General features: G+C 42.3%; 1 protein-coding gene across 1 annotated transcript; it reads left to right on the top strand.

The window, feature by feature from the left end:
• The first annotated feature begins 8,430 nt into the window (after positions 1-8,430).
• On the top strand, positions 8,431-10,057 carry LOC138888466 (uncharacterized). Its single transcript, XM_070170333.1, has 2 exons — positions 8,431-8,534; positions 9,724-10,057. The coding sequence occupies exons 1-2, from the start codon at positions 8,431-8,433 to the stop codon at positions 10,055-10,057; spliced, it is 438 nt and encodes a 145-aa protein (XP_070026434.1).
• The last annotated feature ends 3,561 nt before the right edge of the window (positions 10,058-13,618 follow it).

Here is a 13,618-nt window from a genome sequence, read left to right as displayed (position 1 = left end):
TAGTGCCTCTTAGATACCCCCAGTGACCAGCGCCTTCTGTTATGATGTTTTGTGGCTGTTGTTTCCATTTTTGTTTATCTCTTTGCTGATGGCATGCTGGATTTCACCATTATTGCTCATGTTTTGCTCAGTCCATTGTTAATATCAATGAAACAACTCTTCTTTTTGCCTGTACAATGTTGTTTTCCTTTGGCTTCTCTTTTCTGTCATGTTGTGTGCACATATGGGGCATGGGTTGGCTGTGTTAGACTTCTTTATGTTGTTTGCCTACTTGTGTATTTTTTTAGTGATGCTAAAAGGGGGAAGATAGATAGTAGATAATAGTGCATGCATTGTGGTATTAGTGAGTAGTGTATGCACTATGATAATAAGTGGATGTATTGTCAATGGGGGATCAAAAGCAAAAGGTCAGGGGGAACTTGTGAAAAATTGATTCAAAAACAGGGGTCAAAAGCAAAAGGTCAGGGGGAACTTGTGAAGTTCCTGGTACCTCATCTGGTTATTTCTGCTCTAAACAAATACTATCAAAGCCTAAGTTTGTCACCATCAAAAAGGGGGAAATTGATGGGTTTTCAATGTCTTTGTCTTATGCTTCTCATGTTTTGATGATCTAACAAACTTATTGTTAAGAACCAGATAGAGAACCAGACTCACTTGGTACACATCTCAAATGAACAAAGTCCAGTCTGATCTCCAGCAAATGAACTACTACAAAGAGGAACACAACAGGGACCTGATCCCTTGGTGTTCTTTGACAGAAGTACAAGTCAACAACAGCTGGAATGCAAATGCAGAATGTGACTATATGCAGAAAGTGATTATCTGCAACTGTACATGCGACAATGCAGCAGATAGTGCGGCGGTCACTTCTCATTGGGAAGAAGCGTGTACCATGAATTGACATCACTATTGTGATGTCTTTGGTAGTATAACAACCTAGTGCAAGGAACAAGATATTAACTTGAGCATTTAGTGATATTTTCCCAAGTATTAAAGTGTTGATCGAGCATTGAAGTCACTAGTGTGTCAATAACAAGAAGACAACTCCACTAAAGGATCAGTTTCACAATGAGTCTATGTGTATCCGTAGTTGAGTTGTAATCTTGTTATTTGTTCTTCATTGTAACTCCTATCTTGCTTTCTTAGAAGCTGTATTTTAGGAAACCCAAAATCACAAACCTATAAGTTTGTGTTGTGACTAGAGTTAGTCATAAGTTAAAGTCTTTGTAACTAGAGAGTGACAAAGTGGCTTGTGGTAAGAGTATCACAAGTTAGTTGAAGTTGAAATCTTTGTAATGGAGTCATTACAAAGTGGCTTGTAATAGGTATTTACAAGTTAGTGAAGTTGAAAGCCTACAAGTGTAGGTCGTGGTTTTTGTCCCCTTGAGTGGGATATTTCCATGTAAAAATCATGTGTCTCTTTTACTTACTGCTTCATAAGTATTCTCAGTGGAAACTCATAGAGGATCAAGTACTCTATAATTTGGTGGACTCATATAAACTAACATTTAGGCAAGCCTAGATAACTCGGGGAAGCAAGCTCACTGGGTTATGCCCAAACTAAAAGGCTACGGCCAGTTTAACGCGGTTTGGAGACGTCCAAAATCTGTAACAAAAATAGGCCTTCGAAAAAGAAAAAATCTTTCACAACTGGTTGTAAAGGCTACCCTCGGCAGAATCTTAAACTTCAGATATTTTCAGGAGAAAACTTCGGTAACATCGGACCCCAATAAATCCTTAACCTAGAAAGGCAATAAAGGCAAGGTTTTGTTCGAACCCTTGAACACAACCTTATTATTTCATGCTAAGGCATTCCAACCTTTGTAAATACGAATAATAAAGCAAATGAAGAAATTTGAGAGCCAAAAAGTGTAAAAAGACTTATATATATATATATATAAACTATCTTTTTACAAAGGCCAGATCGGCCAAATACAAAATTTACAACGGCCAGAATGGCCTGCAAAAGACACAAAAGAAAGCAAAAACACAAAGGCCTAAGTAGCCTGGTCTTCATTGAAGGCAGCATCTCCATTCTCGGGATCTTCCCCATCTTCGGATCCGTTTAGTCTCTCGGAGTCTTCCTCAGGAAAGGCTAATTTCCAGGTTTTGGTCTCCTCTACTTTGGCAGTCTCGAGTTCGGCCACAACATCAAAACCTTGAGCCTGAACCTCCTCAAGGGCTTCCCTTCGAGCTTGCCATTTCACCTGATCCACCATACTCCTAGCCTTCGCCTAGATGGCCTCAACGTTAACCTTAAATTGTGCCACTTTAGCATCAACTTTAGTGTTGTCCATGGCCACCTCAGATTTGGCCACCTCAAGTTTGTTGGCCAAGTTTGCCTTGTCAGAGATGGCCGAATCCAATTGGGACTGAAGCTCTTCGATTTTCGTGGCCTGAGCCAAGTTTTTCTCCCTTGCAGCCTGAAGCTGAGACTCAACCAACTCCAGCTTTGCTTGGATGGCCTCCTTTTTTAAAGCTAAGATGTCCATACACCCGCCTGAACTTTTTAGCTTTGGCTCGTACATCATCTATTTGTATCTAAAGGTCCTTGATCTGTTCAAGCCTCTGCAGAACTTGCAAAATCAGATCATTAGTCGTTATCTCCAATTCGTCTTCGCTATCATAAAGCACTCGGAATACCTGTTCGTCCATCTCAATATGCTCATCCCGAGCCATCACTAAATCTGCCTCAAGCTTCTCACTGAGAAGTTTGTAGGTGTCGTTTTTCTTAGTGAGGTCCCGAACCTTAGCCCTGTGCTCCTCCCAGATTCGAAGAAAAGCTTCGTGATGCAACACTAAAGTCTGCAAGCAAGCAAGAAAATGTTGAAATTACCTATAACTCCAAGTTTAAAAGAGATAATGGAATGACCCTCGAAGTTACCCGATTCAGAGCATGTTTGGTCTCGTTGAACAAGCAAGCGGCTTCTACTAAATTCATCACAACTTGGTCTTATTCGGTCACCAAGCACCTCAGATAGCTGGCAATCCCCACGGGGGAGGGGGGGAGAAGACCCGGGTATCCTCCGGCATGAATAACACTATATTCCGCCTACGGTCGGGGTTAACACTTGGGGCCAGGAATCGGTCCACCAGTTTTGGGCTCGACGAAGACTCAATAGCGCTCGGGGATGATGTTTTCTTTGGCACCGGTTAGTTACTAAACCCGATGACATCTCCAAAGGCAGCAAACTCAACCCCATCCAATAAGCCATAGATATCGATCGTTCCCTGAGGACCTTCGCAAGGGCGACCTTCCAACATACTAGCCTCATGGGTCGTGGCGTCCGAAAACTGACGGGACCCAAAAATATCGATCACACCAAGCTCGTCCCTCGGAATATCTTCCGCCACTCGAGAAGTGATATTAGGCTATATAGATGCTATTTACACTCTAAATGTACCATACTTTATTATTGTTTTAATGGCTAAATGATAACAAAATACTCTAATTACTATTCTTTTGCGTTGCAGGGACTAATCCAATTAGGAAGAGACTATGAAGTGTTTTGGAGTCAATAATGTGGATAAAAGGCCAATCAAGAAGAACCCAAGCGAAAATAAGCAAGAAAAGGTAAAGAAGGACTGGGCAAGTTGCCACTGCGACCGCGGTCGACCGCGGCTAGACCGCGATAGGCCAAGCAAGTGAGGCAGAATAGTTACGTTTCACCGCGGTCGCGTCGCGTTCTGCTATGGCCGCGATCGACTATGTAACTGCCCAGAAATTTTGGGACTAAAGTGTAAATCGGGGGAAACTTATCCCAACCCTTTATAAACTCAACAAACTCTCCCAAGATAAGGTTAAGCTTGTTTTTAGACTAATTTGGAGGCAAGAACAAGTGTGAGAAGAGCAATCAACCATTAGAGTTTTTCAATCTTCTCTTTGTTATTTCAATTGCACATTATGAATACTTTTGTAGTTTTATCTTGCTTTGCTATGAGTAGCTAATTCCTTAGTCTACGGTTTTGATGGAACCTATTGAAGGATGAACTTCGTGTTATGTTAATACAGTTTGCCCGGTTTAATCTCTATTTGTTTAACTACGTTCTTGTTATAGTTAATTAATAAGATCCTCAATTAGCTGTGCCTATTTAGTATGTATTACTCAGGAGAGAGTGCATATTTAGGTAATTATTGAGCATCACCACTCCTAAAGTATATGAAGGATCAATAACCGAAGGTTTAAAGGCGAGATTAGGGATAACGAAGCCTTGGGTGTGATCTAAAGTGAGCTGTAATCAAAGCCAGCTAGCGTAACTCGGGACAGTGCGTCCAGTAAATTGTTGTAATTACTCGGGAGAGATTTAAGATAATAAGAGTGCTTATGATCGATAGAGATAATTATGCAAATCTTTATGAAACATAACAGGAAGAGATTCCATCAATAGGGGAAATCACAACCTTAGATCCTTCTCTTAATTGTTTACAACTTAATCATAGTTACTCTTTAGTTACTTAATTGCAGTCAGTTATAGTTAGTAGAAATATCCTCAATTGTTATTCAAAATGTTTGGGAAGTTGACTCCGTAGAATTTAGTGAGTCTAACAAGAGTAATTGATAGGTTAATTCCTTGTGGGTTCGGCTCTGGGCTAAATACTCAGATTATATTTGCAACGTCCGTTTGTCCTTTTTATAAGACATAATTGGGCGTGATCAAATTTTGGCGTCTTTGCCGGGGAATTAACGGTGTTATCTATTATAATTGAAAGAAGTACAAAAATTCTTAGTGTAGTCAGTTTTCTCTATATCCAATCTATGCATTGAAATTTTAACGTTTGTTGACTTGGTTGTACATGTGCATGCCTAGAAACTCATCGAAAACTGGTAAAGTATTTGAAGAATTATCAGATCCCGAGAAAGTTTTCAAGGCTTTGAATCGAGCCAACCGGAAAAACAAACAACTGAACAATTCGAACCAGACATGGGGGATCACGTAGTAGACCCAGCTGCTCCATTAGCACCAGTGGCACCTCTTATGCCAGAGGCTGCTCTATATGACTAGGCACAACCCACAACAGAGAACTTGGCCACAACAATTTTAGTCCCGCAGATACGGGCTGAATCGTTTCAAATCTCGAACAACATGCTACACTTGTTGCAAAACAAGGGACTATTTTCGGGGTCACAAATCGAAGATCCTCAACAGCACTTGAAGAATTTCCTATCAATCTGCAAAACTCAAAGGCAGCCTAATGTAACTTAGGAAGCAATAAAGTTGTTGTTATTTCAAAGGGTAATGTTGATGCTTCAGCTGGTGGAGCATTTTTGAGCAAAACATGGAGAGAAAGCCAGAGTCTGCTTGACAAGATGGCACAGAATTCAGGGTGGACAACCAGGAATGTACCTATCACTCCAGTGGTTCACTCAGTGCCCTTACATCCATCCAACACTCTTGCTGAAAATATGGCCACATTAATGACACAAATGAGTATACTTACCAAAAAGGTGGAAGAGTCAGGGTAGAAGTAGCAGGTACACATTGTAGATACTACCAATGGGGGCTTATGCACATCTTGCATTAGTCAGCCAATTGGTAACCAGTGGAATGCAGAAAGTGATCATTATCACTACCCTGAGGACATGAATTATGTGTCTAATTATGGAGGCCAGAGATAGGGTGGTCAAAATTGGGGCCAACAAAATCAGTCGTACAGGCCAGTCCAGCCACAGCTCAACAATGGAAACATGGGAGATATGAGAACTCACAATAATATGGCGCCTTACCAAAGGCCACAAGGATATAATAATCAAAATTAGTAGTAGGGTTATCATCCTCCTCAGCAGCAGCATGGTGGGAGACAGGAAGATGGGTTTGCAAGACTCGAGGCAATGATGCAGCAGGTTATTGGGTCAAATGCAAAAATGAGTGAAAGAGTAGATGCACATGAGTCAGCTATTAAGAATATTGAAGTGCAGATGGGCCAGATTTCGATATCTTTGAATAATTGCCGTCTTGGGACATTGCCTGCAGACACGCAGGTAAATCCAAAAGATCAAGGCCCGAAGCAGCTGATGGCAATGAGTCTACGTAATGGCAGAGACTTAGACTTGGAGCAAGACAGGGCTCGAGAAAGCAAACAAGCTGAGACACTTGTACCAGTGCCCATTGAGCTAGATGAGTTAATGAAACTGATAAAGGTGACAATACAACCTTCCCAGGAAGAACATAACACACAGATTGAGGCTGAGAAAGAAGCTAAGACAGCCCAGGAAACCGGTAGTTGAGGTGGTAGCTAACAAAGAAAATACCCAAATCATTGGGAAGAAGAGACCCCCCGCACCATTTCCATAGAGGCTGGCCAAGTACCAAAAAGAGGAACAATATAAAAAATTCTTGGAGATGCTGAAACAAATCCAGGTAAACATTCCATTGATTGATGCTTTGAAAGAGATGCCTGGTTATACAAAAATGATAAAGGACTTGATGTCCCGAAAATTCAATTTCCAAGACTTGGCCACAGTGACTCTTACTCAGACCTGTAGTGCAGTGGTGACTAGACCAATTGCTGAGAATCTGTCTGACCTAGGGAGTTTCACAATCCCCTGTACCGTTGGTAACTTTGCTTTCGCCAAAGCACTTTGTGATTTGGGGGCTAGCATAAATCTTATGCCCCTGTCGATCTATAAGAGGTTGGAGATTGGAAGAGCTAGACCCACTTCCATGTTGTTGCAACTGGGTGATAGGACCATGAAAAGACCCTCTTGTATCTTGGATGATGTGTTGATTCAGGTAGGGATATTTATGTTCCCTGCAGATTTTGCGATTCTAGATTGCAAGGTGGATGAAGAAATTCCCATAATTTTGGGAAGGCCGTTCTTGGCCACTAGGAGAGCTCTCATTGATTGTGAGACTAGGGAGCTCAAGATGAGGTTGAACGATGAGGAGATAACATTCAATATGAAGAAATCTATGAGGCGACCAAGTGAATTCGCCAATTGTTCTCTTATTGATGTCATGGATGTGATCGTAGAAGCTGATGATGAGACGCTAACTATTGAGGACCTTTTTGCTGCATGTCTGTTAAATTCAGATGAGATGAATGGGGAAGAACTGGCAGAATGGGTGTTGGCTTTAGAGGGCAGAAGGTTTTGGGATAGAACGCTTGAATTTGAGCCTCTGCACTTAGAAAATAGAGAAACTCCTCCAGCTAAGCCATCCATAGAAGAACCACCAAAGCTGGAATTGAAGCCACTGCCCGTCCATCTCAGGTATGAGTTCCTAGGGCCTAACTCCACATTACCTGTTATTATCTTATTTAGTTTGTTAGATGTGCAGGCACAACAACTTTTGCAGGTACTCAAGGAGTGCGACTGCCATTGAGTGGAACATGGCAGACATTAAGGGGATCAACCCGGCATATTGTATGCATAAAAGTCTACTGGAAGAGGAACACAAACCTTCCAGGGAGAACGAAAGAAGGCTGAACCCCAACATAAAGGAAGTGGTGAAGAAAGAAGTGATTAAGTGGTTGGATGCGGGAATCATTTTCCCAATATCTGACAGCAACTAGGTTAGCCCGGTGCAATGTGTTCCTAAGAAGGGTGGCATGACCGTGGTAAAAATGATAACAAGGAGCTGATCTCTACAAGAACCATCACAGGCTGGAGAATTTGCATGGACTACAGAAAATTAAATCTGACCACCCGGAAAGACCACTTCCCACTTCCCTTCATTGATCAGATGCTAGACAGATTGGCAGGGAGGTCTCACTTTTGTTTTCTGGATGGGTAGAGAGAAGACCTCCTTCACTTGCCCATATGGCATTTATGCTTTTTGGAGGATGTCATTTGGCCTATGCAATGCACCCGCCACATTTCAAAGGTGCATGATGGTCATATTCACTGACATGATCGAAGACATAATGGAGGTGTTCATGGATGATTTCTCAGTGGTGGGAAACTCATTCGATGAGTGCCTTATAAATCTGACCCGTGTGCTGAAAAGATGTATTGAGACTAACCTGATACTTAATTGGGAGAAGTGCCATTTCATGGTACAAGAGGGCATAGTCTTGGGACACCAGGTATCAAGCAAGGGAATCGAGGTGGACCGTGCTAAAGTTGACGTGATAGCAAAGCTGCCACCTTCCACTTCAGTCAAGGCAATAAGGAGCTTACTTGGGCATACCGGTTTTTACCGGAGATTCATAAGAGATTTCTCAAAAATTACAACCCTCTATGTAAGTTGTTAGAAAAAGATCACCCTTTTTTATTTTCTGATGATTGCAGGGTAGCATTCGAGGAGTTGAAAAAGAGGCTAGTCGCAGCACCCATCATTGTCGCCCCCGACTGGGAGCAACCATTTGAATTCATGTGTAACGCCTGTGACTATGCAGTAGGGGCAGTGCTGGGATAGCAGAAAGACAAGCTAATACACCCAATCTACTATGCCAGTAGAACACTGAGTGGAGCCCAGCTGAACTACACTATGACTGAAAAAGAGATGCTGGTTGTGGTGTTTGCATTCAACAAGTTCAGATCATATCTGATTGGCTCTAAGGTAATTGTATATATTGATCATGCAGCTCTCAGGTACTTGATTGAGAAGAAGGAGTCTAAACCGCGCCTGATTCGTTGGGTGTTTGTTACTACAAGAGTTCGAACTCGAAATTCGTGACCGTAAGGGCACTAAAAAACAAGTCGATGATCATCTATCACGACTTGAGGGAGTTGAAAACTCAGTTGAGGTTAAGGATATTCTGGAAACCTTTCCAGACGAGCTGCTGCTCGCTACAAGCTTTGAGAAAGTACCAAGGTATGCAGACTTTGAAAATTTCCTGGCAAGCAGTACAGTTCCCTATGACCTTTCCTCTGTACAAAAGAACAAGTTTTATCGTGACTGCCGCATGTATTATTGGGATGAAACTTATCTGTTTCAAATATGTGTTGACAAAATGATCCGGAGGTGTGTCCCCGAGATAGAACAATCTTCTGTTTTGCAGGCATGTCACGTATCGGCATATGGAGGGCATTTTGGAGGAGTCAGGACGGCCGCGAAAGTGCTAGTGGTCGGGTTCTTCTGGCTAATAGTGTTTAAGGATTCACATCAATGGGTGAAGGGCTATAATGAATATCAACAAATTGAGAACATTTCCCGTCACCATGAGATGCCCATGAACCCAATTCAAGAGGTTGAAGTGTTCGATATCTGGGGGATTGACTTCTTGGGCCCCTTCGTCAGCTCCTTTGGCAATAAGTACATACTTGTTGCTGTAGATTACGTGTCCAAATGGGTAGAAGCTGCAGCTTTTCCCACCAATGATGCAAGAGTGGTGGTGGGATTTTTGAAGAAGAATATATTCACCCGTTTTGGGACCCCGAGAGCTATTATCAGTGATGGAGGCACTCACTTCTGCAATCGAGCCTTCGAGAAGTTGCTAGCGAAGTATGATGTGCACCACAAGGTGGCAACCCCATATCATCCTCAGACCAGTGGACAGGTTGAAGTGTCAAACAGAGAGATAAAGAGTGTGCTAACCAAGATTGTGAACGCCACAAGAACTAATTGGGCGAAAAAGCTAGATGATGCACTCTAGACCTACAGAACTGCTTTTAAAACACCAATTGGCATGTCACTATATAAGTTGGTGTTCAGGAAGGCCTGTCATTGGCTAGAGGAACTAGAACATAGAGCTTGGTGAGCAATGAAATAGCTAAATCTGGACATTGAAACCGCGGGCATAACTAGAATCACAGAATTGTATGAGCTTGACGAGTTCAGATATCTTGCTTTTGAGAGCACAAGGTTGTACACGAAAAGAATGAAGAGGTTGCACGACAAGAACATTATGGAGCGAAATTTCAACCCCGGGGATATTGTGTTGCTTTCTAACTCAAGATTAAGGCTATTTCCGCGTAAACTCAAGTCACGATGGTCTGGACCATTTCGAGTAGTCGAAGTATTCCCTTCAGGGGCTGTAGAGATTGTCGCGGAGAAAGAATCTCATACATTTAGAGTCAATGGGCAGAGATTGAAACTATATGCGGGCAAGAATGAACCAAAGGAAGTGACAGAGATCCACCTGACTGAACCTCAGAGGTCAAGCAAGCCTTAAATGCGCTTATCTGCATCGTGCCGTGACGTTAAATCAGGCGCTGCGTGGAAGGCAACCCATGATTTTTGTTGTTTTTATTGTCTGTTGTTTGATAAAAAAAAATTTAAAAAAAATCCTCGTGACCGCGACCGCAGCTCGACCGCGGTAAAAGAGGAGTATTCTGTCTTAGGAATGCTCAATCCACCGCGACCGCGGTGGGACCGCGGCATGACCGCGGTGAAACACGAAGATTCTATCTCTCTCCCCTTCACTCACCGCGGCCGTGGTGGGACCGCGATTGATCGCGGTGAGTCGCGACCTCACTGTCGCCCAAGTAAGTGAGAACTAACTTTTTTTTATTTTATTTTCTTTTCTAATTTCCCCCACCCCCTAATTTCCGCCATCTCCCCTCTCTCTAAAACATAACCTAACGCCTATCTTTCCTTTCTTCTTCTTCTTCTTCACCTCTCTCACACTCCCACCCATCTCCCACTCTCTCTCCCCCAACCTTCATTACTCTCACCCTTTACTCAAACTAGGTATGGCAAGCTTCTCTCTCTCTTCTCTTGTATTTTTGTTTTAGTATTTTGCAAGTTCAATGCCTTAATTGTGTAGTAGTTATAATAGATTTTTTCATTTGATTTTCTTTTCTGCTTTGTAGTGGGTTATGTGCACAATATTGTAGAAAAGTGTGTGCATGAGAAGTGTGTGACTTTGTGTGTAAAACTAATAATGGTGGGGTGGAATGGTAAAGTACGAATAGTTGATTTGGGGGAAGAATTGATGTTTCCATGGGGCTAAGTGTGTTAGGATAGAGCCCTTCCTCACAAGGTGTTTGTGAAATTGCCCCAATGGAGTTGTAATGGCTAATGTGACCATGGTAGTGGTGAAGTCTGAGTAACCACCCACACTACTCAAACCCTCACTAATAGGAGGCTCTATTTTTGGCAGGTACAATGCATCAATCCAGGAAGAGACGTACCACAAGGTCCTCCGCTAGTGGACCGAGCAGTTCTTCTAGAGCTCGGGGTCAAGCTAGTGCGGAACAGTTTGACCGCGCCAGGTTTGTCTCCAAACCAGCTGAGGACAGGTATAACTCCAAGGCATCCAAGAAATTATGACTTGAAGTACATATTGACCGGCAAGCCTTGCAAGTGGAATGCACAAATATCTTTATAGAGTTGAGGAGGTGTCAGCTGGACATCTTTTTTGATAAACCGGAGGAGGCGAATGTACTGATGGTTAAGAAGTTCTATGCTAACTGCCCGGAGCATGAGAATAGGGTGGTCACAGTACGAAACATCTAGGTAAATGCGTCCCTTGAGGCCATCCGCCAAGTATACCGGTTGCCCGTATTCACTGGGGATAGAGATACTTACATTCGCCCCACTATCTGGTGGGCACCGATTCTTAAAGCAATATGTGTGCCTGACAGGGAGCATATATGGATAAAGTACCGGATCACATTGAACTCTCAGTCTCTCAATTGGGAGGCTAAGTGTTAGCTCACCATTATCAACAATCATTTGTTGCCCTCCAACAACACTACTGATGTCAATGGGCCACCAGCATCAGCTATCTACTGTTTTATGACCCATCGGGATTTTGATGTCACCAAGCTCCTTCATGATGAGATGTTCATTCTCTCCCCAGAAGTACTCAAAGGGTTTTACTTCCCCTCTCTGATTACCAAGTTGTGCCGTGCTGTACGAGTTCCTGAAAATCCCAAGGTAGATGGGAAATTGCCATTGAAAGCCCCATTCAGGGCTAGCAAAATCACAGTTGGGAGAGAGCCAGTAGTGATGGTTGATGATGATGATGAGTCTGATGAGGATGATCCTAATTGAATTGAGTCATGTACCGTGTGTGAGTGAGGTTTTTCTGTATTCTGTGTTAACATTCAATGCCTAGAACTTGCCATGTATGTGTGTAAAGCGTAATGGTAGCCCTGTTTGGTCTGGAAAGTGATATAGGCATTTCTTTGCTTAACCATTCTATGTATGCTTGTTCCCACCTAACTGTGTATACCCTAGTCAACCCCGATGAGCTTGTAAGCCTGTTTTCCTTGGCAACCACATTACAAGCCTAACCCGAGTTTAAATAGCCTATCTTGTTGACCCTATCACCTCTTAGAAGCACTCAAAGTGTAACGGATATGGAAAAATATAAGTGTGGGGTGGTTGGTTGGGATGTTAAGTGGAATTAAGGGGACAAAAAGAAAAAAAAAGTGCACTGGTGGATAAACAATATCAAAGGCCACCAGAGAAAAGAAAAAAAAACCTCAAAGTGGTGGCAGCTATTTAAAGAAAGGTGTGCTTAAGAAAAAAAAAAGGTGGAGTTAACACAATAATGTAATGATAAAAGGAATGTGTGATAAGGTGAAGAGCTTAAAAGTACACAATGTAGCGGAGTGCTTAGGGAGGTGTAGTCACTATACCCAGATGTATCCTACCTGTCCCACAGCCAACATTACAACCAAATAAAGTCATATTTGATTCTAGACCGAATGAGCTCGATTAGTCGAGTATTACACTACGGGTAAGCCTATGGTGTGTTGTTTGTGGCATAAGAATTTGTTCTGAGGGTGAGTGAAATGTTGTATTCGAATTCCTCAGTGTGTGGTTTTTAAATGATATAAGTCTCTTTTGTAGTGAGTAGGCACATGATTCATGAAAGGAAGGTAAGTCTGGACCTCTGACTGAGAGTAGGAGAGTTGTTTAGGGGCATTGCATGGCTAGGAAGGAGTCCACTCTTGAGGCGAGGAAGTTGCGTTGAAGTAGTCTATCCATATGAATTATTCTTGGTATAGGGAGTAGGGAAGTGACTCAATGACGATTAGGCCTATAGAGTGTGGTTTGTTTCTAGAGGACTAGCAACAGTTTAAGTGTAGGGTATTGATAGTAGGCTATATAGAAGCTATTTACACTCTAAATGTACCATACTTTATTGTTGTTTTAATGGCTAAATGATAACAAAATACTCTAATTGGTATTCTTTTTCTTTGCAGGGACTAATCCAAGTTAGAAAGAGACTATGGAGTGTTTTGGAGTCAATAATATAGATAAAAAGCCAATCAAGAAGAACCCAAGCGAAAATAAGCAAGAAAAGGCAAAGGAGGACTTGGCAAGATGCCACCGCGACCGCGATCGACCGCAACTAGACCGTGTTAGGACAAGCAAATGAGGCAGAATAGTTAAGTTTCACCGCGGTCGCGCTGCGTTCTGCTGCGGTCGCGGTCGACTGTGTAACTGCCCAAAATTTTTGGGACTAAAGTGTAAATTGGGGAAAACTTATCCCAACCCTTTATAAACTCAACAAACTCTCCCAAGTTAAGGTTAAGCTTGTTTTTAGACTGATTTGCAGGCAAGAACAAGTGTGAGAAGAGCAATCAACCATTAGAGTTTTTCAATCTTCTCTTTGTTATTTCAATTGCACATTATGAATGCTTTTGTAGTTTTATCTTGCTTTGCTATGAGTAGCTAATTCCTTAGTCTAGGGTTTTGATGGAACCTATTGAAGTATGAACTTCGTGTTATGTTAATACAGTTTGCCCGGTTTAATCTCTATTTGTTCAACTATGTT

This window comes from Nicotiana sylvestris, chromosome 3 (assembly GCF_000393655.2).
Source record: "Nicotiana sylvestris chromosome 3, ASM39365v2, whole genome shotgun sequence".
In the NCBI taxonomy this organism is placed as follows: domain Eukaryota; kingdom Viridiplantae; phylum Streptophyta; class Magnoliopsida; order Solanales; family Solanaceae; genus Nicotiana; species Nicotiana sylvestris.
This window is presented reverse-complemented; position numbering and strand designations above follow the sequence as displayed.

Excerpts from the sequence above, each read along its gene's own strand:
- LOC138888466 (XM_070170333.1), top strand. The coding sequence starts at position 8,431 with ATGACTGAAAAAGAGATGCTGGTTGTGGTGTTTGCATTCAACAAGTTC. Across the intron at positions 8,535-9,723 it reads ATTGATCATGCAGCTCTCAG|ATATCTTGCTTTTGAGAGCA; the intron begins GTACTTGATTGA and ends TGACGAGTTCAG.